This window comes from Myotis yumanensis, unplaced genomic scaffold (genome assembly GCF_028538775.1).
Source record: "Myotis yumanensis isolate MYYU_CA2020_CCGP unplaced genomic scaffold, mMyoYum1.0.hap1 SCAF_23, whole genome shotgun sequence".
In the NCBI taxonomy this organism is placed as follows: Eukaryota; Metazoa; Chordata; class Mammalia; order Chiroptera; family Vespertilionidae; genus Myotis; species Myotis yumanensis.
The window spans coordinates 10,231,439-10,256,474 of NW_027223774.1; the positions used below are offsets into that span (position 1 = coordinate 10,231,439).

A 25,036-nucleotide genomic window follows, 5' to 3' on the forward strand; every position below is an offset into this window, starting at 1 on the left:
CCCGGGGCTTCGCTCACCGCCCCCCCCCCCCCCCAGATGGAGGCCCGGGAGCTGGCGAGGGAGCAGCACCTGAAGGAGCTGATGGAGATGGCGAAGAAGATGGACAGCGGCCAGCCCCTGAACCTCTCGGCGACCCAGAGGGCCAGCTCGGTCACACCCCTGGTCATCTCCCAGAGCCCGAGTGTTGGGCCCGGGCCCGTCCTGGGCCACAGGACAAATGGCATCCTGGTGTCCGGCCGGGCCACCAGCGCCAACGTGGGCCACGTCACCTTCGGGGACACCGGCGCCAGGGGCTCCGCCAGCGGCAGCCAGTTCTCCACGGGCGGCCGCGTCACCTTCAGGCCCTTGAGCTCCAGCAGCTACCTGGGCTCCACGGGGTACCTGGAGTCCAGCGGCGGCTCCGAGAGCTTCGGCGGCCTGCCGAGCAAGGGCACGGGGTCCGAGTCCAGCCCTGGCCCTGCCTCCAGCACTGGCCCAGGCTCCATGGAGAGCAAAGAGTCCTGAAGCCCCAGCTGGGCACCTGCCCGCCCTCCCTGCTCTCTGCAGGCCATCTCCTCTCGGGTGCTCCTGCCCCCCTAGCGCCCCCCATCGTCCCTGTGGCTCCGTCTTCTCCCAGCCCCAGCCTCTGCCCCCACAGCTGTCCCCACTTCCCCTTCCTGTGTCCCTGTGTCCTTTCCCGTCGGCTCTTCCTCATCTCCTCTCTGTCTCCTGGTCTCTCTCTCTCTGTTCCCCACCCTCTTTCCCTTTCTGTCGCCCAGTCTCCTGTTGTCAAAAGTTTCCCGCTCGCTGTGTGTCTGTCTTGTCTCGTCTCTGCTGACTTCCCTGGTTCCCCTCCCACCTCCCGTTTCTGCTTCCCCATTTCTAGTTCCTTCTCCTCGTCTCCATCCCCCAGGCCCTCCCAGCCGAGGTCCCTGTCTCAGTGGCTCCTCATTCCTCGCCCTCCCCGTGAGCCCCCAGTACTGACCCCGAGGAAAGAATTGGAGCAAAAAGTTTAGAGTCAGCATGAGCTGTGACCACAGGAAATAAAGGGCAGAGCCCAACTGTACCCCAGCCTGGCGACAAGTGTCTGTGCGAGAGAGGGATCCATAGACATGGCTGTTTCTTGAGCTCCAGCCCAGGGGAAAATTGATGGCCCTATTCACTCATTCATTCATTCACTCACTCACTCATTCATTCATTCATTTTGTTGAGGCCTCCACATTTCAGGCTCTCCTGAGAACTGGGCACTGTATCAGTCAGGACAGGCTGTTATGCTGCAGTAACAAACAACCCCAGGATCTCCGTGGCTTAATGCAACAAAGGTTTACTACTGGCCGGTGCTGGTGGCCTACTGGGGGTCACTCAGGGCTCTGCTCCATCCATCCTGGTGTCCCAATCGCTGTCGCTGGGAGAGATAACGGCAAAGCTGCAATGACTTCTCAGTCTCCGGCCTGGATACGACACATATCACTTCCACGAACATTTATTGACCCCAGCAGGTCATGTGACCACACGACTTCAAAGGGTGGTGGGAAGGGCAGTCTGGAAGGAGAGGGAAATGGATATTTGTGGAGGCCCTGTGCCTGCCCCCGGGCCACAGAGATGAAGTAGATTGTGTCCCTTGCCTGCTGGGGCGGGTTTGGGAGTGAGACCGATTCGAACATCACAGATAACTTTCCTGCCATTTTCCTGTTTGATGTCCTGTCAAACATTTTTTTAAAAAATAGTTTTGATTTTTAGAGAGAGAGGAAGGGAGAGAGAGAAACATCGATGCGGTAGAGAAACATCAATTGGCTGCCTCCTGCACCCCCCTACCCCCCACCCACCGGGGTTAAGCCTGTAACCCAGGCATGTGCCCTGGCTGGGAATTGAACTGGCAACCTTTCGGTGCACCAGACGACACCCAACCAACAGCCACACCGGCCAGGACACCCTGTCAACATGTAATGCAACCAAATCAAGGCAGATAATCCATCTGCCTCCTCCCTAATCCAGGAAGGTAATTCTCTGGGTCTCCTTCCCTTCAAATTGGTTGATAACAGTCCACACCTCTGAGGGATTTTTTAAAAAATACATTTTATTGAATTTTTACAGAGAGGAAGGGAGAGGGATAGAGAGTTAGAAACATCGATGAGAGAGAAACATCGATCAGCTGCCTCCTGCACACTCCCTACTGGGGATGTGCCCACAACCCAGGTACATGCCCTTGACCAGAATCGAACCTGGGACCCTTGAGTCCACAGGCTGACGCTCTATCCACTGAGCCAAACCGGTCAGGGCAAGACTTGCATTTTTAAATCGGAGCTCTGGAATGCCATCCTATATAATAAAAGCCTAATATGCTAAGTGTCCAACTGTTCCTTCGACCAGTTGCTATGACGTGCACTGACCACCAGGGGGCAGATGCTACAACCGGTAGGTTAGATTGCTGCTGGGGTCTGGCCGATCGGGACTGAGCTAGGGGCCAGACATGCCCTGGAGCCAACATCCCACGGTCCCTCCCTGGCCTCTAAAATATTCCTCCTAGCCCTAGCTGGTTTGGCTCAGTGGATAGAGCATCGGGCTGCAGACTGAAGGGTCCCAGGTTTGATTCTGGCCAAGGACACGTGCCCGGGTTGCGGGTTTGATCCCCAGTAGGGGTTGTGCAGGAGGCAGCCGATCAATGATTCTCTCTCATCATTAATATTTTTATTTCTCCCTCTCCCTTCCTCTCTGAAATCAGTAAAAAATATATATTAAAATATTTCTTCTAATGAATTTCCTTTCAATGTGCACCAATGCATGCACCGGGCCTCTAGTTCATTTATATATGCAGTGTAAGAAAACAGCTGACCCATGCAAACTCAATCTTACGGCCAAAAATGGAGAAAAGGCTGAATTACATTATGCTCAATAGCAGTAAAATGCGGAGTGTTTAGTGTTTTCCCCAGGAAGGAGGCTGAAACTGGCTCTGCGACATGCAAGCTGCGTGGCCTTGGACGCGTGTCTGCACCTCTCTGAGCTCAGTTCCTCTTTTGGAAATCAGAGCTGGCAGTGAGTCCTGAGAAATACCACTGGGGGCGTGGTCTGGGGACCAACCCTTTCCCACCGTAATTGGTGACCAGGGATCATCCAGGACAGTGGGAAACTCTATCTTTCCTTGTCAGTGGAGACTCGGAAATGTAGCCAGCATTTAAAAATAGAAACAGCCCTAACCGGTTTGGCTCAGTGGATAGAGCCTGTGGACTCAAGGGTCCCAGGTTCGATTCCGGTCAAGGGCATGTACCTTGGTTGCAGGCACATCCCCAGTAGGGGGCGTGCAGGAGGCAGCTGATCGGTGTTTCTCTCTCATCGATGTTTCTAACTCTCTATCCCTCTCCCTCTCTGTAAAAAATCAATAAAATATATTTAAAAATTAATAAAAATAGAAACGGAGTGGGATAAAGAAGCATGATGCAGCACGGGGGCATTTCACGAAACCATGTTGTCGATGTGAAATGACTTCTGGATGTGCCTCGGAAAAGTTTGGAAGCCACTGGTCGAGAGCTCCCAGCTTCGTACACTGATTCCCAGATAACTGACCCTTAACGTCCTTGAGGGACAGTAACTCCCTTTGTCCTAAAGCAAACATTTCGGGTGCCGGCAGCGCTGCCCTACAGCAATCCGCCGCCAGGTGGCGCCCGTGTCCCGCCGCGAGCGGGTTCTGCTCTGTCTGTCTCTAAAGATGTGCCTTTTTCCCCGAAAACTCCTTATGAATGGAATCATACAATCCTAGTTTGTGTAAAACACTTTTGTATGCGTCATATGTGGGTCGTACAACCCAGCGATTCCACTTCGATTCCAACCGGAGACCCACTGAACGCCAAGGCAGTTTTAGCAGCTGTGTTTGCAGTATCTGCAGTGAGATACCAGGGTCTCTTACGTGAATTTTTTTTAAAAAATATATTTTATTGATTTTTCACGGAAAGGAAGGGAGAGGGACAGAGAGTCAGAAACATCGATGAGAGAGAAACATCGATCAGCTGCCTCCTGCACACCTCCTCCTGGGGATGTGCCCGCAACCAAGGCACATGCCCTTGACTGGAATCGAACCTGGGACCCTTCCGTCCGCAGGCGACGCTCTATCCACTGAGCCAAACCAGTCAGGGCTCTTACGTGAATTTAACTAAAAAATAACCCACAGGGCAGCGAAGAAGAACAAATAACACCTGCAGCCCACCTGGGTTCATCTTTCTTTCTCCGAATGAAGCAAGATACAGAACTATCAGCCCAAACAGAAAATATGATATTCGGGGATGTAAGCACAGGTGGTGAATACGAAGATGAGCAAGAGGATGAAGAATCTAAAATGTAAGACAGTGGCTTCCTCTTGGGGGTCAGGGGGCATCACCTGTAAGGACCAGAAAGGACCGCCTGGCATTTCAGGATAAATGTGTGTAGACACGGATGGTGGGGTGTGGCCATCACCTTACTGACTTTTAACTTTGTGTGGACATTTTCATATGCTTTTGGTTGTCACATTTCCCAATCTTTACATTATTATTATTATTATTACTATTATTTTAATATATTTTATTGATTTTTTACAGAAAGGAAGGGAGAGGGATAGACAGAAACATCGATGAGAGAGAAACATCGATCAGCCGCCTCCTGCACACTCCCTACTGGGGATGTGCCCGCAACCCAGGTACATGCCCTTGACTGGAATCGAACCTGGGACCCTTGAGTCCGCAGGCCGACGCTCTACCCACTGAACCAAACCGGCCAGGGCATATTATTATTACTTAAATAAGTGAACTATGTAGTGGTTTTCAATGTTTACTGACTTTAGAGAGAGAAAGGAAGAGAGGGGGAGAGTGAAACATCAATTTGTTGTTCTGCTGATTCACACATTCATTGGTTGATTCTTGTATGTACCCTGAGGATCGAACCTAAACCCTGGCGTATTGGGACGATGCTTTAACCAACTGAGCTACCCGGCCAGGGTTCATTTTCCCAATCTTTAAAAAACTGAAAGAACAGCAAAGGAAACCATCAACAAAATGAAAAAAACCCCCAACAACACGGAATGGAAAAAAACAACCCACTGAATGGGAGAACATATTCACCAGTGATACATCTGATGAGGGGTTACTATCCAAAATTTATAGAGAACTTATATATAACAGCACCAAAAAAACAAAAACAACACACACACACACACACACAAAACAATTCACTTAAAAATGGGCAGAGAATGTGAACGGGCACTTCTCCAAAGAGGACACACGGATGGCCACTAGACATGAGAAAAGATGTTCAGTGTCACCAATCATCAGATAAATGGAAATTAAAACCACAATGAGATATCAGAATGGCTGTCATCAAGAAATCAACAAGCAAGTGCTGGCGAGGATGTGGAGAAAAGGGAGCCCTCGTGCACTGCCGGTGGGAATGCAGACTGGTGCGGCCACTGCGGAAAACGGTGTGGAGTTTCCTCAAAAAATTAAAAATGGAACTGCTTTGTGACTCCGTGAATCCACTTGCGGGAATATAGCCAAAGAAACCTGGAACCCTAATTCAAAAGAATGTGTGCACCCCTGTGTCCATTGCAGCATTATCTGCAAGCGCCAAGATCTGCAAACAGCCCGAGTGCCCATCAGTAGGTGAGTGGATAGAAAAGCTGTGGTACATGTACACAGTGGAATACTATGCAGCAGTAAAAAAGAGAAGGAAATCTTACTTTTTAAAAAAATATATTTTTATTGATTTAAGAGAGGAAGGAAGAGGGAGAGATGGAAACATCCATGATGAGTGAGAATCGTGGATCGGCTGCCTCCTGCAAGTCCCCCACTGGGGCTCGAGCCCAAAACCCGGGCCTGTGCCCTTGACTGGAATCGAACCTGGGACCTTTCAGTTTGCAGGCCGAGGCTCTATCCACTGAGTCGAACCGGCTAGGGCAGAAATCTTACTTTTTATGGCAGCTTGTATGAACGTGGAGATTATTATGTTAAGCGAAATAAGACAGTCAGAGAAAGACACATGCTGTATGATCTCACTTATATGTGGAAGCTAATGAACAAAATAAACTAGCAAACAAAATAGGGCCAGAGGCATGGATGCATGGAACAGAGGGACAGATCTCAAGAGGGGACGGAGGGTGGGGGCACTGGAAGAGATTAGCCAAAGAACATCTATGCATATGGGCATAGCCCGTGGATACAGACAACAATGAGGTGAAGGCTGCGGGAGGGGGAGAGGGACCGGGACTGGGTAGAGGGGAGCAGAGAGGAGAAAAATGGGAGACATCTGTAATAGTGTCAACAATCGGAAAAAAAAAAAAAAAAAAAAAAGATGAAGGTTAAAAGCTTTCCACAGATCTCATCTTCACCGGCTTTCTTTCCGTGTGCAATTCCCCGTTTCTGTACGATGCAAGAGCTAACGGAACACGTTCCCCTGTCCGTTGACTTATTGAGCTCCCTTCTGACATGTCCTCTCCACTCATTCATGATTTTGAGAAAAGCGAAGCTTTCCCCACCTCCCTTTCCTGCGGAGGGCCTCTCTTAGCTGTGCTTCTTCAGGTGGCTCTTAAGTGATGAATTACTCACATAGCTCTTCCCACACTCCTCACACTTATAGGGCCTCTCTCCAGTGTGGGTCCTCATGTGCACGGTGAGCGTCCAGGACTTGTGGAAGGCTCTCCCACACTCCTTACACTTATGGGCCTTCTCCGTGATGTGTCTGAATAAGTGTTTCTTGAGGTGTATCGAATACTGGAAGGATTTCCCACACTCCGGACAGGCATGGGGCTTCTCTCCAGTGTGAACGATCTGGTGTTTCATAAAGTACGAACGGTAAGCATAGTATTTCCCACAGTCTTGACACCTATAGTTTTTCTCTCCTTTCCGCGTGCTCCTGAGTGGCCGAGCGTGCGGAACCTGGGCGAAGCTTTTCCCACCTGGATTATTCTTGTTCTTCGTCTGAGCTGGATGAGTTGGCATCGGCACAGCAGGTATTGGGTTCCTTCCGGGAATGTTTTCACGCTCACTGGACCCGTAAACTTTCTCTTGAACGTGAGTCTCGCGTGCCCTGAGGACACAGTCTTCCGGAAAGACTTTCCCCGATTCGGAGACATTTACCCCCTGAAATGTTTTGTCAGGCGCACGAAGCGCACGATTCCGATTCTTGACAGGTGTGGCCGATTGCCGCTCTGTTGGAGTTCTCACTTGGTCACTTGGAGCTGACCGAACGCGCTGCCGCAATCCTCTGTGGTCCTCGCTGTTTTCAGAGGTTTTGTGGTTAGTCCTTAAGACACAGTCTGGATGCAAAATATTTTGGGGGGTGTGTTTTCTGGTGGGATCTCCCCTCCGCCTGTGTGGCTCCTCTGCTCTGTGGCCTTCCAAGTGTCCTCCTGGAGTGGGATTGTTGCTCGTGAAACACGCTCTGTTGGCTTCACGAACTGTGTTTTTCGCGAGAATGTCCTGCCGAGAGGCTGAGTCTTTGGTTTTCTGTCGAATCGCCTCACCTGAAATACAGCGCCCAAAAGTTAAGTTCTCTGTTGAGAGTGAAGATGGGCTGGAGAGGATAAAACAGGTAAATGGCCGGGTGGGCTTCTTTTCTTTTTAAATGTGCTTTGAAGTTATTTTTATTGACTTTAGAGAGAGGAAGAGAGAGGGATAGAGAGATAGAAACATCGATCGGCTGCCTCCTGCACGCCCACTACTGGGGATTCAGCTCAAAACCCAGACATGTGCCCTGACTGGTAATTGAACCACGACCTCCTACCTCATGGGCTGTCAACTCTCAACCACTGAGCCACATCGGCCAGGCTAATATGCTTTTTTAAAAAAAATTGATTTCAGCCCCGGCTGGTGTTGCTCAGTGGTTAGAGCACCGCCTGAGAACAGAGGGGTCTCAGGTTCGATTCCCGGTCAGTGGGCCCCCAGGTTTGCTTTCGGCTGGCTGGCTTTCCCCACTCAGGCGATCTCTGGGTGTATTCCTTTTCCGCAAATCAATTCTCACCGGCTTTTGCTGCCATTTTATCTCCTGTTTGAATTCATTCCCACGAGAAGACAAGGACTGCGGATGCAGAGCAGGGTCTCCGGCCGCAGGCCGCCACCCTGATCACCGCTGACAAGATGTCCAGTTCCACGGGGGAAACCCTAGTCTAGCAGCAGCAGCCGTGTCTCTGGACCGTAACAAGCCGGGTCCCATGTCAGCTGCCTCCTGAACACAGGAGGGCCTGGCTCCCCTCCGGGCGCAGGACGGGGCCCCTTACCGACGATGGCCAGGTTCTGGATGGTCTCCAACATCACATCTCGGTAGAGGGCCCTCTGCTCCGGAGTCAGCAGGGTCCACTCCTCCTTGGTGAAGTTCAAAGTCACATCCTTGAAGGTCACCGTGTCCTACAAGTAAACGCCCGCTTAGGCTCACTGGGGTGCTCTTGCACGGTGAACTGTGTCCCCTCCCAAAGATACGTTGCAATCCTAACCCTCAGGCCCATGAATGGGAACTGATTTGCAAAGAGGCCCTTTGCAGACGCAAAGGAAATAAGATGAGGTCACACAGGGCTGGAAACCAAGATCAACAGTAACGAATAGAAATGAATAGAAATGTGAGAAGTCCCCCAGAAGGCTGAGTTTGGGCTTTGATATTCACAGGGTGAACATTTGCATTTTATTACCTACTCCTGACTCAATGGCCTAAAGCTGTGGCCGGCAAACAGCCGCCCCTTGAGCGTGGCTCTTCCACAAAATACCACGCCCGGGCGACGTACAGTGAGATTGAAACTTCGTGGCCACACTCAAGGGGCCAAAGAGCCGCACGTGGCTCGCGAGCCGCAGTTTGCTGACCACTGGCCTAAAGCAAACTCCCCCCAAACCTGGCAATCTTACTGTTTACTAAACATTACCGTTGATATGTCTGTTTGCATTCCTAAAAGGCAATTGTGTATTCTAGTAAATAAAAGCAGCTGGGAACGGAGACTCAGAGGAACTTGACAACTACAGTGAAGCTTTCCCTGGCTTCCCCCCATAATTCCAAATTAATATTTCTTGTCTTGTGTGTCAATTTGCGCGTCAGCTCTTTCACCAAGCCTTTGAACCCGAAAGCCACGCTGGCCGGGGCCTTTCAGAACACAGGAGTAGGGTGGGCTCCTGGGAAGAGGAAATCTGGACAGACCCCCAGAGGGAAGACGGCACATGACAACGGAAGTGGAGGCTGGAGTGATGTGTCTACCAGCCAAGGAACGCAAGGACAGGCTGTTGTACACAGGGTGTCCCCAAACATGTACGCACACTTTAGCGGCTGGTAGCTCAATGGAGGTTTCTTTCCTTTGTGGACCAAAGGGGCCACATGCTGACCTGACAGGCTCAGGCAAGGCCTGCATGGCGGTCTTGCAGACTCAGAGACCTAAAGTCACCACAAAGGATGGTCTGAAATTAAACTTTAACTAAAGCAGTTGTGGTGGGTAGTTACGTCCTAGGCCAGTATCTTCACTGACAAGGTCAACCTTTACCTTCACTGAGCCTGTCTGTCTTCTTGCATCTATGATAACACACCCTTGAAATGTCTGGGTAACTTGTAACTTCCCTTTTTCTGGAGCCCCTGGGGCACAACCAGGTGTGCTGGGTCCCAGGACAAGATACCACAAATTCCTTCACTATCATGTTCATTGAATTTCATGTAACTCACCTATGTCCCTCCTTTGATTGCAATGTATAAATACAGATGTAACCCGCCATTCTCCGGAGCATTATCTCAATTCGTTGAGGTTCTGCTTCCCGGCATATGTCAACAGTTTGGCTCAAATAAACTCACAAAATTCTTTACAGGTTTCAATGGTTTTTACATTAACATCTTTCAGCCAGACTAAGCTTTGAGCCAAGGAAATGCATCCTAAAATGCTACCGGAAGCCTGAAAACGCAGTTGCAGTACAAACACTGCCTCATTAATTATTCAGAGTGTGTGTACACACTTTAGCAGCTGATAACTCACCTGATTTTCACTCCTTTTCAGGTTCAACTGATTTGAAATAATGGGTGAAGCCAGACTACGCTTTAAACAAGGAGCATTTATCCACTAGACTTTTTTTATGGGGTTACATCAAAGAAAAAGTTTACGGCACAAATTTGGCAGCGGTTGATGAATTGAGGGCACGCAGGTGCCAAACGAAATGATTCTTGATGTTAGTGATTCCATTGCTTCCCGTTATCAGCAGCGCCTGAACCAGAAGGCCACCAGTTTGAAAACAGGCATTGAACAAAAAAAATTGTTATTTTAAAAAAATATATTTTTATTGCCCTAGCTCAGCGGTTCTCAACCTGTGGGTCGCGACCCCTTTGGGGGTCGAATGACCCTTTCACAGGGGTCACCTAAGACCATCGGAAAACACAGATATAATTACATATCGTTTTTGTGATTAATCACTATGCTTTCATTATGTTCAATTTGTAACAATGAAAATACATCCTGCGTATCAGATATTTACATTATGATTCATAACAGTAGCAACATTACAGTTATGAAGTAGCAACAAAAATAATTTTATGGTTGGGGGTCACCACAACATGAGGAACTGTATTAAAGGGTCGTGGCATTAGGAAGGTTGAGAACCACTGGCCTAGCTGGTTTGGCTCAATGGATAGAGTGTTGGCCTGCAGACCAGAGGGTCCAAGGTTCAATTCTGGTCAAGAGCACATGCCTGGGTTGCAAGCTCGGTCCAACGTGCAGGAGGCAGCCGATCAATGATCCCCTCTCATCATTGATGTTTCTCCTCTCCCTCTCCCTTCCTCTCTGAAATTAATAATAATAATAATAATAAATATATATATATATAAAAGAAAACAGGCATTGACAAAAAATTATTTTAAAAAAAGATTTTCAGTCTAAGAAGGATTCAAATGAAAAAATTTAAAAAGTAAGCATTCAAGATCTCGCTCCCCCAGCACATTCATTTGGCTGAAGCAAATGCTTATACAACCCCCCACCGCTCCTGAGAAGAGCAAATGGTTAGAATGAATAAGCAGGAAGCAAAGAGAAACGGCAGGTCCAGGAACAGGAACTACAAACTGGGTGTCTGAGGTGTCTCAAAGTTCCAGAGGCAAAGAAACTGTCCTGGACTGTGTTAAGAGGATGTAGAGCCCGGCCAGTGTGGCTCAGTGGTTGAGCATTAGACTGTGAACCAGGAGGTCAAGGTCTGATTCTCAGTCAGGGCGCAGGCCTGGGTTGTTGGGGTCCATGCCCAGTAGGGGGCGTGCAGGAGGCAGCCGATCAATGATTCTCTCTCATCACTGAGCTTTCTATCTCTCGTTCCCTCTCCCTTCCCCTCTGAAATCAATAAAAATATATTTTAAAAAGGAAATCAATAAAGTAATTGTGTTTTATAAAAAAATATCTATGGCCCTAACTGGTTTGGCTCAGTGGATAGAGCATCAGCCTGCAGACTGAAGGGTCCCAGGTTCGATTCCGGTCAAGGGCATGCACCTTGGTTGCAGACACAGCTGATCGATTGTTTCTCTCTCATCAATGTTTCTAACTCTCTATCCCTCTCCCTTCCTCTCTGTAAAAAATCAATAAAATACATTTTAAAAAATATCTATGACAACAACCCCTTATATTCGCTGCAGAGAGCATACAGGGAGCTCATTTTCATGAAATGAGGGGTTTTGAAAAGATGGAAGGAACTAGAAGAATGGTTATTCCAGGGTGGCCAAGAGCTGTGAAGAGAGTGTAAGTACCGTAAGGCAGGACGGAGGAAGGATTTCCAGGTTTGCCTTCATCATCTCCATTTTCAAAAAAAGATATTTTTATTGATTTTCAGAGAAGAAGGAAGAGGGAGAGAGAGAAAGAGAAACATCAATGATGAGAAAGAATCAGTGATTGGCTGCCTCCTGCACGCCCCCTACTGGGGATGGAGCCTGCAACCCAGGCATGTGCCCTTGACTGGAATCAAAACCAGGGTAGCTGGTCAAGTGGAATGAAGTTAACTAGAAGAGGACGCTCTGCCGAGAAAAGGCAGGGGCCTGCAAGCGGGCCACGTCAGAACAAAGTCTTGCACGCAAGATTTATTGTTCCGAGGCAGTTTCCTTGGGTCCATGAGGGCATAGAAAGCCAGGGAGGGTGCACTGCTGCAGGTGGAAAGGGTCTTTGTATAATATAGGAAACTAATAGTTTAATGTATAACTTAGCTCACATGATCTCATAGGCATGCCTGTTTACCATTGTCACTTGCTGTACTCCATTGTTACTTGCTGTACTCCCCAATAAAAGCCATGAGAGCCTTGGAGGTTTTGCTACACGCCTGAGCGAGCGGTAGCCCTCTGCTTCTCTTAGCTCAATCCTTGCTTGCTGAACTCATCTCAGTGTCACCGTTCACCTACAGAACATCAACACCCGGGACCTTTCAGTCCGCAGGCCAATGCTCTATCCACTGAGCCAAACTGGTTAGGGCTCATCCCCATTTTTTAAAAAAATATTCTATTGATTTTTTTACAGAGAGGAAGGGAGAGGGATAGAGAGTTAGAAACATCCATGAGAGAGAAACATCGATCAGCTGCCTCCTGCACGCCCCCCACTAAGGATGTGCCCGCAAACAAGACACATGCCCCTGACGGGAATCGAACCCGGGACCCCTGAGTCCCCAGGCCGACGCCCTATCCACTGAGCCAAACCGGTCAGGGCTCCTCTCCATTTTTTTAAACATATTGATCTTGCCTTGGCCGGGTAGCCCAGTTGGTTAGAGCATCCTCCCGCCATGCCAAGGTTGTCAGCTGGATCCCCGGTCAGGGCACACACCAGAAGCAACCAATGAAGGCACAAATAGTGGAACAAATCAACGTTCCTCTCTCTAAAATCATTAAAAATTAAACACAACTATCTGTTATATATTTAAAAAGAAATTATTTCGCAAGATAGTTTACAATTAAATAACTTCATTCATTTAGGACTCATTTGATGAGGTTGACTTTATATTTTATTTTTTAATCCTCACTTGAGGATATTTTTCCATTGATTTTTGCAGAGAGAGTGGAAGGGAGGGGGGAGAGAGAAGGAAGGAGGGAGGGAGGGAGAGAGAGAAACATCATATGAGCCCCTGACCGAACCTGCAACCCAGGCACACGCCCTTGACCAGGAATGGAACCTGCGACCCTTTGGTGCTAGGGCCGACGCTCTAACCACTGCGCTTCATTTGACTTTTTTGACTGTGAAGTCCTATTTTCCGGCCGTGAAAGAGAAAACCACAGGCCCAGGAAGGGGAGCTAAGCTCCTGTGATCCCAAACCTAAATTTCACACCTGACCGCAGCGCCGTTTTAACCTTTCCCAGAAACCTCATCTGAATGCGGACCAGTAGTTTTATTTCCTTATCTTTTTGAGTGTTTAATTCAAACCTATATTTGTAAGTTTCTAAAATGTTGATCCACAGACCACTTTCATTACACGTGTGCCAACGAAAACAGAAGGCAGAGAATCGCTGCCATCCCTACAAAAGGAATGGCCCCTTTTCTAACATTCTTTAAAAATATACATGGCACAGTCTTTGTGCCTCACCAACGGTGGCAATGTAATAAATGCACTGGCTTAGTTCTCCTCCCTGTTCCGCAGGGTCCACCAACTACCTGTTATAAGCCCTCTCCTTTTGGATTTTTCCAGGGCTTTTTTAAAAAGTATATTTTATTGATTTTTTACAGAGAGGAAGGGAGAGAGATAGAGAGTTAGAAACATCGATCAGCTGCCTCCTGCACACCTCCTACTGGGGATGTGCCCGCAACCCAGGTACATGCCCTTGACGGGAATCGAACCTGGGACCCTTCAGTCCGCAGGCTGATGCTCTATCCACTGAGCCAAACCGGTTTCAGCTTCTCCAGGGCTTTGTCCATGGTTTTCTCATTCTCCCCTTGACACTTGGGACAGTACCACTTGCCCTTTGGTGCATGATTCAGTCCCACACAGGAGAAGTGGAACCACTCGATGGGGCACTCGTCACGGTCACAGGCGATCATTTCTCCATAGGAGGCCCGATTGCACAGACAGTACGTGGGCTCGTTGGGGTCGGTGGGAAGGTCTGCAGGGGATGCTTCCCTCTCTGCTTTGGCCTCGGGCGTTTCTTCTTCTTGGAGGTCTTTGCTTTCTTCTTCTTAGGCGTTCCTGAGGTGATGTCATCACGGTCCTGATTATTGGCTGCATTCTCCCGATTTTCATCGTGGCTCTGACTCCGAGACCTCTTGTTACTGGGCTTTTCTGCCTGTGTGATTGTCTTCTTCTTAGACTTACCCTGGCAGGCATTGCCACTGTGGCCAGTGGTGCCGTTGACCTCTAGGTGTGCCTCAAAGAGTCCCACGTGACTGTCCACCTGCCTGGTCCTGTTCTCCACCAGCTCCACCATCTGACTCACAATCTGCATCTTCTCGTCGCCCAGCTCCTGGCTGCGGATCAGGGCTCTCTGGAGGCAGTGCAACGCTCTCCTCTTCTGGTTGCTGTCCGTCTCCCGCTTAAACTTCTCGTAATACCCATCTAGCTCCTTCAGGATTTCTTGGTATTTTGAGTCCATCTCCCGCATCAGCGATACGTTTCTCTGCAGGTCGAGAGGCAGAGACTCGATGGAGTCCAGGTAGTCCTCCACGTAGTTCACCAGGTGGATCTGCTCCAGGTTGGCAGGGCTCAACATGGTTCACCAAGATTTCCTGGGCGACTCGGCTCAGCTTTCCGCTTCCTCCAGCCCCCGCCCCTTCGGAGCCCAGCCTTGCAAAATGCAAACCCCCTCCTGCCCATCCCGCGCAGCTATGTCTGCGAGCCGCGCTGCCTGGGCCCCCCGGCGCGCCCCCCAAGGGGCCGGAGCTGGGCCAAGTGAGCGAGCGCGGGAAGGGGAGCCCGCAGCGCCGCACTTGTCCAATGTGGAAAACCCAAACCCAGTAGTTCTATTGCTAGCTTTACCCCGTGGCCTGATAAGTTTCTATCGCACGAGTACAAAAAAAGTTTCTACATAAATGTTAAAGGCACGCCTTAAAATTACATACCCAGTGCATTTTTGTTGGGGTCCAACCCCAGCAGGTCCAGGGGTTCCCAAAGGTGTGGACGGAGTCGCCGAAGATGACACGGAGACAGCGTTCAGTTGATCAGCATAGCCAGGTTCTGTCTTTAGTCTCCTCTTACATCTGTATTTATACCAGTTGATTTTAATCCTATCCATTCTATTCCAAAGGTTAGGGCGTTTGTTATCTCCATTCCAAGGTCGTTCGTAGTTAAAGTGATTAACTCCCGCCTGGCACTTAGTTAACAGGTGTTACAGATTCCCCTTCCTTAGTCCTGTTAACGCCTACCTCCAGGGGAAAATCCCCACCTGGGGAAACAACCTTTCCAGGAGAGGTGACCTTGGTTAAAACACACAGCGCTAAGTAGGGGAAGCAAACATATTAAGAACAGTATGCCATATACGCCAGGTCCCTGCAGCGACTGTGTCAAGCAGCAAGGATGGACCGGCTTCCGGCACATTTTGAAGTTATTTGTTACATGTTCTTACAAGCTAATATCTTTTTGAAAGTATGATACTTTGTAAAACACAGTGTAATATGAAAACACGAGAATTCTCTTGATCCGCCCGCAATGCGGTAGTCAACCGGGGCGGAATGTTTCTGAGCAAGCAAGCACCTGCCTTCTCCAGGGCCCACATACAGAGTGGCAAAGTGCAAGATCAAAACAGCTCCCATTCCCTTCCCCCAAAGAGATGGCCCCGCCCCCAAAGAACCTTTCTTTTCTTTTATCAGCAGCTCCCTCGCCCCACCCTGCTTCCTAGAAGAGCCTCACATTTGGTACAGCCCTTGGGGCCCTGCCGGTAGCTGGGTGGGATGCTGCCCCATTCACAAACCACTTAATTTGCTCTTTATAGTCTTTAAAATATATATATATATATATATATATATATATATATATATATATATATATTTAAATATATCTTTATTGGTTTCAGAGAGGAAGGGAGAGGGAGAGATAGAAACATCAATGATGAGAGAGAATCATTGACTGGCTGCCTCCTGCACGCCCCACACTGGGGATTGAGCCCACAACCCAGGCATGTGCCCTTGGCCAGAATCGAACCCGGGACCCTTCAGTCCGCAGGCCGACGCTCTACTCACTGAGCCAAACCGGCTAGGGCTAAAAATATATTTTGAATGATTTCAGAGAGAAACATCAATGATGAGAGAGAACCCTTGACGGGCTGCCTCCTGCACGCCCCACACCGGGAATCAATCGGACTGTAACCTTCTGAGTCATTGATTAATAGGCAACCGCTGAGCCACGCCGGCCGGACTCCTTTGCTCTGTAAACGGTTGGATTTGGGTTTTTGGCACAGCTAAAACGGCCCTGTCACCTCAAAATTCTCTACGGCCACAAACAACCCGTATTCTTCCAGTCGGAACGGTGCTTCCGTATCTTAAATATACCAATTCCATTTCTCGAGAAATATGCAACCACATTTTTGGAATCCAAAGGTTCAGATATTGATGTCGATACCCGAACACCCAGCCGAGGTTCTTCCCGGGACCGTGTTTCTCGAAGTTGTAAAAATCCTAGCCTACCTAAAAGGTGGCTGTGTGCATCATAACAGCAAGAGAGGGGCCTCCCGTGCTCGCTTGGGCAGCACATATACTAAAATTGGAACGATACAGAGAAGATTAGCATGGCCCCTGCGCAAAAGGATGACACGCAAATTCCATATTTAAAAAAAAAAAAAAGAAAAGAACAGAGAAAAAGAAAGGGACCTCCCACACTTGCCTGGGGCATCTAAGTCACGGGCCCAGAGAAGCCGGGCTTTGAGATAAGGGGCCGGCATTCCGCCGCCACTATCTTGAGTTTGTGGTTTCCAAGGAAACAGCCGGCAGGGATGATGAACCCTCCGCCAGCGACTCAGCCGGCGCCTATCTCAGCGGCGGCTTCGTTTAAATCGAGCCTTTCCGCCCCCGCAGTGAATGACCCCAACCCTCCCTGGATCAGGCAGGTCCCTGTGGGGCGCGGTCTCCCCGCAATACAGCCGGGGCCCCAGTTTCCTCCCCGGGGATCTCCTGCGCGTTTGCTCGGGGCCGCGGGGAAGGAAGGGAACGGGCATCCGGCGGGGCCGCTGGGCGAGCCCGCAGAAGGAAGCCGCGTCTGGCAGCCGACTCCCCGGCCACCCCCTTCACCGGGTCCCTTTGCAAACTCCCTCCGCGGGAGCCTCCGTTCACCCCAAGGAGGCGCGTGCCCCTCGGACCCAACTCACACCCGAGGCCCTTTCTCTGGAGGGTCGCAGGCAGCCCTTTCCGCCGGCCCGGGGTTCCCAGCTCACCCTCCTCACCCCCGACTCCAACGCCGCGACACGTGTTTGCAGCCAAACCGCACAGCTCGGCGGCCGCCGCCCTCGGAGTGTCGCCAGGGTCAAGGGCGTTTTGCCGGGTGGTTGCACCCCCGCCCCCCAGGGGAGGGGCACTCGGCGCAGCACGTGGCCCGCTCCCCGCCGCCCTCTGGTCCCCGCGGAGGCTCGGCTTTTGCAGACCCACCTCCCGGCTGCCCGGCCCGCCCCGCCCAGGGCTGGAGCGCCGCGCGGCGGGCACACTCACCATCCCCGCAGCACCGGCCTCTGGCGCCGCGCACGAGCTCATTCAGGCGCCGGAGGGTTGCGGAGCGGGAACACGAGCCCAGGAACCGAACGAACCAGAACCAAATAAACCCATACAAACGCCCCTCCCCCGCCCCGGGAGGAGGGAGGGATCGGGCGGGGGAGGCGGGGCGGGGGGCGGGGGGCGCGTCCCTCCCGGGCACTGCCTACCTGCTTCCCACCCTCTTCATCCAAATGGAACAACGATCAGCTGCCTCCTGCACACCTCCCACTGGAGATGTTAGGGGGAGGAGGAGGAGCCCCGCGGGAAGGGGACCCCCGGGGCCCGCACCCCTGCCCTCCCTCGGGACCCGGCCTCTCGGAGCGCAGGGCCTGACCCCGCCCCCAGCAGATTTGCATATCCCCAGCAGATTTGCATATCCCCAGCAGATTTGCATATCCCAGGCCCTGGGAGCTCCCAGGCACCGGCATTCCCGCGCCTTCCCCGCCTCCCAGCTGCGGACCCTCACGGCCTCCTAGCCCAGGGGCACTCGGTCCTCCCCAACTTTCCGTCTTTGTAGCCTAAACGCACGGTGGGCGTAGCTGCTTCTCCCCGGATTTTATTTGGTAAGAGCCCAGCGGAGTCCCTTAGCAACGGAGCTGCTCAGACTTCATCAGGGACAAGAGATGACACAACTGACTTGACTTTGATAGCAAAGCGATTATTTTTTTTTTTAAATATATTTTATTGATTTTTTACAGAGAGGAAGGGAGAGGGATAGAGAGTTAGAAACATCAATGAGAGAGAAACATAGATCAGCTGCCTCCTGCACATCTCCTATTGGGGATGTGCCCGAAACCAAGGTACATGACCTTGACCAGAATTGAACCTGGGACCCTTCAGTCCGCAGGCCAACGCTCTATCCACTGAGCCAAACCGGCTAGGGCAGCAAAGCGATTATTGATGTTCTTGGTGAACGGAGGCGCAGAGATGAGCCGGACGACAGGATACGGAGAAGCAGAGGGCTACCGCTCGCTCAGGCGAATAGCCAAGATCCTCTGGTCCCCTTCTGGCTTTTATTGGGGGTGAGCACAGCAAATAACAATGGGGTACAGCAAGTGACAATGATTAACAATGGGGTACAGCAAGTGACAATGATTAACAATCATGCTTTATGAAATCATCAGAGCTAAGTTATACATGACACTATTCATTTCCTATGTTATACAAAGACCCTTTCCACCTGCAGCAGTGCACCCTCCCCAGAACTTTCTATGCCCTCATGGACTATTCATCACGTCAAGGAAAGTTCTGCCTCGGCACAGTAAGTCTCGCGTGCAAGACTTTGTTCTGACGCGGCCTGTGTGCAGGCTCACGCCTTCTCCCGGCAGAGCGTCCTCTTCTAGTTAACTTCTTTCCGCTTGACCACTACATTTTCCCCCTTTTTTTGTTTTGCTTCAGGTTCATGACAGAAAAAATAGCACTGCGTTGATTGTTCACTGCTGCGGCTTTATGGGATTTTCTGCAGACTAAATATAGAACAAAGCAAAGTATCAATACTAGCAGTAACAACCCTGAGGAGGTTCCCATTAATGCTTGAATATGTGGAATAGGATTCATATTCTGTATCTCATTTATAAGACCTTGTAAAACTTGCTGTCCGGTTATCTCCTTTAATCTTTTTTGAAATGTCTTGAAGATCAATAATTTCTTGTGTTAAATTGCCATGATTCAATAAGTGTTTCTTAACCTTATCCCAAGGAAAAGCTGTCTCATTGTAAGGCACAGGGGTGATACACAGACCAGTATGGTTCCAATCACATTTTAATTGTAATCGCCTTTGCAGGCTCACAATTTGGTCCCCTAATAAAGCTACTGTTTGTTCAAGATCGGCTATTTGTTCATTAATTTCACTATCAATTTTCGGTTGAGAACTCCATAACTGTTCTGAATCTTTATGCCATTCCTGAACAAAAGTAGCAGTTTGGACCGATCGCTGCAATGCCACCCCAGCTGTTGCTGCAGTTGCTGTCATAGCAATCAATCCTAGAATTACAGCGATTAGTATGCCAATAAACCTTTTTGACCTTTTTAATATTCCTTCTGCAATGGCTTGGAGAGCTCCAGCTAGAGAACTTTCCTGCCATCGTCGGTCCATCTGCACAGGTAACCATACTCCTGTTCTGGCTCGCAATAGATACAAGCTCTCTCTACTGTGATTAAAAAGTACAGAGTTATTTACACAGGTTAACAAAGTACAATTAAAACAAGATATTTCTCCAGTAGTTTGATTCCATCGGACTGGTCCTTTTAAGGATTACTGGTGCTTTCAGCCACATTCAACCAGGCTTTAAAACCCAATTGCAAACAGTGATCACCCAGTCCCAGGCACACAGGCATTCCGGCATCTGGTTTCAAAGGCCCACGATCATCAAAAGGTCCAGGCATCCAATTAGAGTCATTAGTTACAGGGCCTTCCATGGGCAGTCACAAGGCGTTCCCCTTCCTGGCATAGGCGCTTCACCTGTCCCCATGTCGGTGGAGAAGTGTTTCGGGTGCGAGGCAACCGCGTGCGAATTGTTTGTCCTCTCTGGATGGTTAGCTGTGCAAACCGGTCTTCTAGTCCCGCCTCATCACGCTTCCTCTTGCTCGCCATGCCTTAGCTTGATTTTTTTTTTTATCAGGAATCCAGAACTTCTTGGTTCCTGTGGAAATATAAGCATAGCCTCGACCCCACCTTAAAACGGTAGCCGGGCACCATTGATTAGTAGTGACATCTTGATACATAATAGGTTGTCCTACCGGGACCTCCTTTTTATGTCCCCGATGCATTTTGGCAGCTGACACTGCATCTGTATTCAAATTTTTAAAAATTTTAAAGTAAATAGAGCTCTTAATAATCTTCGTCGGGGAGTCTGGCCTGATACCAGCTCTTCTCCCCATTTTTGTTTTTGTAGCATTTCCTTAAGGGTTTGGTTCTGTTGTTCAATAATTGTTTGGCCTGTACTGTTTCTAGGAATTTCTGTAATATGTTTAATATCTAATTGTTGAAAAAATTGTTGACACTTACCTGATAAATATGCTGAGCCATTGTCAGTTTTAATGGCTCGGGGCTTGCCCATTACAGCAAAGGCTTTAATGCTGGATTTGGAATTCCAGGTTGTAAAGGTTCTATAGGTTTAATAATCTCATTAATCCTTCTTCAATCAGTTAACATTCTCCATTTACCCAATTTTTTCTTTATAACAAAGACAGGGGAACTCCATGGACTAGAGCTGGCTTCTGTATGCCCTAGTTGTATTTGTTCTTTGATAATAATTTGGAGCGCTTCCAACTTTTCTCTTGTTCGGGGCCACTGCTCTACCTATACTAGTTTAGTGATTTTTCATTTTAAAGGCAGGGCGAAGCGCTTTGAAGTGGCCCCCTTTATAAATTTTGGTCCTGAACACTGGCGCCAGTGACGCCAGCACCAGCTTGACAAATCATCTGTCTATGACCTTTCTGTAAAGAAGGTATAGTAATTGTAGCCTTCCATTGTTGTAAAAGATCTCTTCCCCACAAAGATAGTGCAATGGAGACAACATATGGCTGTATTTTGCCTTTTTGTCCTTCAGGCCCTTGATATTCAAGTACATTAGAGCTTTGCAAAATTTTAGTGAGGTTTACAACCTGTAAAAGTTGCATTTCACCTTATGTACTGGCCAAGATGGAGGCCAGTGTAAAGTAAAAATTATAGTTACATTAGCCCTAGCCCTAGAATCCACTAGGTTGGTAATTTTTATTCCCTCTGGGAATAAACTGTAAAAATTGAGGTCTTTGGCCTCCCAAGACTGTATGCTAAAAAACCTTTTTTCCTGTGCTCCTAAATCTTCTAGTTTGCTTAACTGGTGCTGTGTGTCCTATTTGTTTATAGGGAAGTAATAATAACTGTGCCATTTTTTTCTCCAGCCTTTATATTTATAATACCAGAAGCAGACATCATAACTAATATTTCTCCTTCATAATTTGTATTAATAACTCCGGGAGCATGTTTAGCTTTCCCTTGTGGGACTTTTGCCTTCAGACAATTTTTTTTTTTCATATGTCCCACTTCCCCACATCCATAGCATTTAGCAGGATGGGAATTGCAGTTTTTAATGCATCAGCAAGAAGATTAGAATTATTATTAATTATTTATATAAGATTTTAATAAGATTATTATTATTATTATTATATTAATATTATTTATATAACTTTAGAAAATGATTGGACTGGGATGCTAGCCTCCTCTATTTTTGACCAAGCCTTTAAGCAACAAGTTCTAATCTGTGCAATAACAGCATTCTCTAACAGCACCTGTTGCTGTAAGCTACTATGTGTTCCAGTTCCTGTTAACTGGTCAAAATTACATCCAGGTGGGTTTTCTTGGGCGTTAACCATCGCCACTCTCCTGGCTTCTTCCCACCACCAGGATTTAAATTGCAGATATTGCCCTGGGGCTAATACTGCCTTAGCTATAGCATTTTAATGATAAGGAATTAATTTATAATCTGTATAAATTAATTTTATATTAATTAATATATAAAAATTAATAATATATATAATTATATATAATATTATAATTAATAATATATATAACTCTTGAGGGTATTGAGCATTAGCAGCTCTTTGTGTCCTCAGGAGGGGGGTGGAGGCTCAGCTGCTAATGCCAGATTAATGGCTAGTGCCGCTTCAACTCCTGAGGGCTTTTATTTTCTTTCTTTTCCTTACTACTGTAAGTAATAATTCTTTTAAACTTCCTAAAAGTTCCTTCATCTCTGTTTCCCTTCTCGCCACTCTTCTTTTCCTTAACTTAGGGCGAGGGCATCGATCATCTTCCGAACCAGCAGAAGATGAATCATCGAGCTCTGAATCGCTGGCTGAGGTCATTCTTTCATAACCCCCTACTTCATTTTTAACCCTAGCTTTCTGTCCTTTATTTGACTCCCTCGGTTCAGTGACCTCTAACAGGAGCGGCTCGGGTGGTAGTGATTTCCCAGGAGGGAGAGGCTCAGGATTTAAACATTCAGTTCCTGGAGCAGCACTTTGTGACTTCATAGGAATTTCTTCACAATCTTCAGAATCAGACTAAAAAGGCTGTAGGGCTAACGTTACTAAATTAAAAACAGCCCATACATCAGCCTCTATAGCATTTCCCTGTTGGTGAGCCCTTCTTAATGACCTTCCAATTTGTTTCCACAACTTAAGATTTAACTGCTGTTGCCAAAACCGGTTTGGCTCAGTGGATAGAGCGTCGGCCTGCGGACTGAAAGGTCCCAGTTCGATTCCGGTCAAGGGCATGTACCTGGGTTGCGGGCACATCCCCAGTAGGAGATGTGCAGGAGGCAGCTGATCGATGTGTCTGATCGATGTTTCTCTCTCATCGATGTTTCTAACTCTCTATCTCTCTCCCTTCCTCTCTGTAAAAAATCAATAAAATATATTTAAAAAAAAAAAAGATTTAACTGCTGTTTTCCTTCTGGGTTAAACCAACAACAGTGCTGCTGAATTGCCTCAAACAATTTTTTAAAAGCCTCATTCTTCACTTTTACCCCTGAACTCTTTAACAATGATCTCAAGACAGCTATATATTGACTCTGCATCGACGGGCTAGTCCCCAGACTCTGCTTCTATTGCCAAAAGTTCCTCGTACTGGGCGCTGGCAGAGCGTCCTCTTCTAGTTAACTTCTTTCCGCTTGACCGCAACAGCGATCTTATTCTTTTATTTCTCTAAACAGATTTTTATTGATTTCAGAGAGGAAGGGAGAGGGAGAGAGAGAGAAGCATCAATGAGGAGAGCGAATCATTGATCGGCTGCCTCACGCACGCCCCCTCCTGGGGATGGAGCCTGCAACGCAGGCATGTGCCCGGGACCAGAATCGAACCTGGGACCCTTCAGTCCAGAGGCTGAAGCTCTGGCCACTGAGCCAAACCAGCCAGGGCAAACCATCTTATTCTTAACGATCTTTTGTCATAAACAAGTAGATGTGAATCATATCAAACCAAAGGTTCGCCATCACTGTTAGGGGATCCTAGCACCCGGCGATGCACACCGACAAGGACGAAGACAGGAGCGGCCAGGGCTGAGGCCGTCTCGCAGAGTGACGTGGCGTCCTCCTCTCTCGGGGCAGGAGACACTGGGTGTCAAAAGTCCGGGGCTTTTATGGGGTCGAGTAAACACCAGGGTCCTTATTGGTGGCTGCCGGCTGGGGTGCACTGCACTGGTGCGACATGGGTCCAACCCAGTGATGGCGAACCTTTTGAGCTCGGTGTGTCAGCATTTTGAAAAACCCTAACTTAACTCTGGTGCCAGGTCACATATAGAAATTTTTTGATATTTGCAACCACAGTAAAACAAAGACTTCTATTTTTGATATTTATTTTATATATTTAAATGCCATTTAACAAAGAAAAATCAACCAAAAAAAAATGAGTTCGCGTGTCACCTCTGACACGCATGTCATAGGTTCGCCATCGCTGGTCTAAGGGCACAAGTTCTGGGCGTTCACTCATTTGGGAAAGTACACTCGGGTTTTGTGGGTCTCACACAGGGTTGCAACTTAATATTGAAATATGGAGGTCACTACACACTAATACAATCATAACTATAGCCCTGTCCTTCTCTCCTCCTCTCTCTCTCTCTCTTTAAACATAAAAAAACCAAAATCTATAACATGTTCATGGATCCAGTGTCCTGGTTGTGGGTAAAGGGCCCAATGACACGGACACACGTGGAGACACGCCTGTTGGTCTCAGCCTATCAACAACCCATGTGGGGCTGGGCCAGCCCTTGGGGTTCTTCTTATGATTGCAAGACACCATTCCCCTCAGCAGTAACCATCAGGAATAAGATGCAGGCTTATCTATCACTCACAAGGCCTGGGAATTACGTCGCACACCTGGGGCCACACAGCAAGGTTCTGGGGGGTGGGGGGGGGGGAGAGAGAGAGAGAGAGAGAGAGAGAGGAGCTGGGGCTCTCTTTTTATTGGGGTTGAGGGTGGGAGGCCTAGGGCTCCATGGGCTCACCCTTTACTGGTGAATTTAAAACATGTGAGTGGAACTTAAAGGCACAGGAAGAGAAAACAAAAGAGTAGCCCAAATGTTCAGTGTTCTTTTTAATCCTCCCCGAGGGTATATTTGTATTGACTCTTTTTAGACAGAGAGGTGGAGAGAGTGAGAGAAAGAGAGAGAGAGAGAGAGAGAGAGAGAGAGAGAGAAACATCAATCTGAGAGAGAAACATTGATTGGTTGCCTCCCTTATGCACCCCGACCGGGGATCAGACCTGCAACCTGGGCATATGAGAATCGAACTCGAAACCTGTTGGTGTACGCGATGACGCTTCAACCAACAGAGCCACCTGGCCGGGGTGACTTTAGTAATTATTATTTTTTAAATATATTTTATTGATTTTTACAGAGAGGAAGGGAGAGGGATAGAGAGTTAGAAACATCAACGAGAGAGAAACATTGATCAGCTGCCTCCTGCACACCCCCCTACTGGGGATGTGCCC

The 25,036-nt window shown here is 48.5% G+C and overlaps 2 protein-coding genes, 1 non-coding gene and 1 pseudogene across 6 annotated transcripts in view; 2 read left to right on the top strand and 2 right to left on the bottom strand.

Annotated features, from left to right (window-relative positions):
• Window positions 1-2,140, top strand: part of ODAD1 (outer dynein arm docking complex subunit 1) — a 29,332-nt gene extending 27,192 nt beyond the window's left edge. For both annotated transcript variants that reach the window (XM_070401941.1, XM_070401942.1), the window contains exon 15: window positions 37-2,140. In XM_070401941.1, the coding sequence (XP_070258042.1) occupies window positions 37-504 (468 nt within the window). In that variant the 3' untranslated portion in view covers window positions 505-2,140. The remainder of the gene's footprint in view (window positions 1-36) is intronic.
• Window positions 1,288-17,819, bottom strand: ZNF114 (zinc finger protein 114). 3 transcript variants are annotated; one of them, XM_070401945.1, is made up of 3 exons: window positions 17,528-17,604; window positions 8,216-8,342; window positions 1,288-1,521 (listed from the first exon to the last, which is right to left on the bottom strand). In XM_070401945.1, exons 1-3 carry the CDS (start codon window positions 17,567-17,569, stop codon window positions 1,463-1,465), a joined length of 228 nt encoding a protein of 75 aa, XP_070258046.1. In that variant the 5' UTR covers window positions 17,570-17,604; the 3' UTR covers window positions 1,288-1,462. The 3 variants fall into 3 exon arrangements, with proteins under 3 accessions (XP_070258046.1, XP_070258045.1, XP_070258044.1); XM_070401944.1 differs by lacking the exons at window positions 1,288-1,521; window positions 17,528-17,604 and adding exons at window positions 5,737-7,462; window positions 17,737-17,819; XM_070401943.1 differs by lacking the exon at window positions 1,288-1,521 and adding an exon at window positions 5,737-7,462.
• LOC139000183 (inhibitor of growth protein 1 pseudogene) lies at window positions 13,769-14,604 on the bottom strand (annotated as a pseudogene).
• Window positions 16,560-16,668, top strand: LOC139000413 (U6 spliceosomal RNA). Its single transcript, XR_011469590.1, has one exon. It is a non-coding gene; the product is annotated as a U6 spliceosomal RNA (small nuclear RNA).
• Window positions 17,820-25,036: the final 7,217 nt, after the last annotated feature.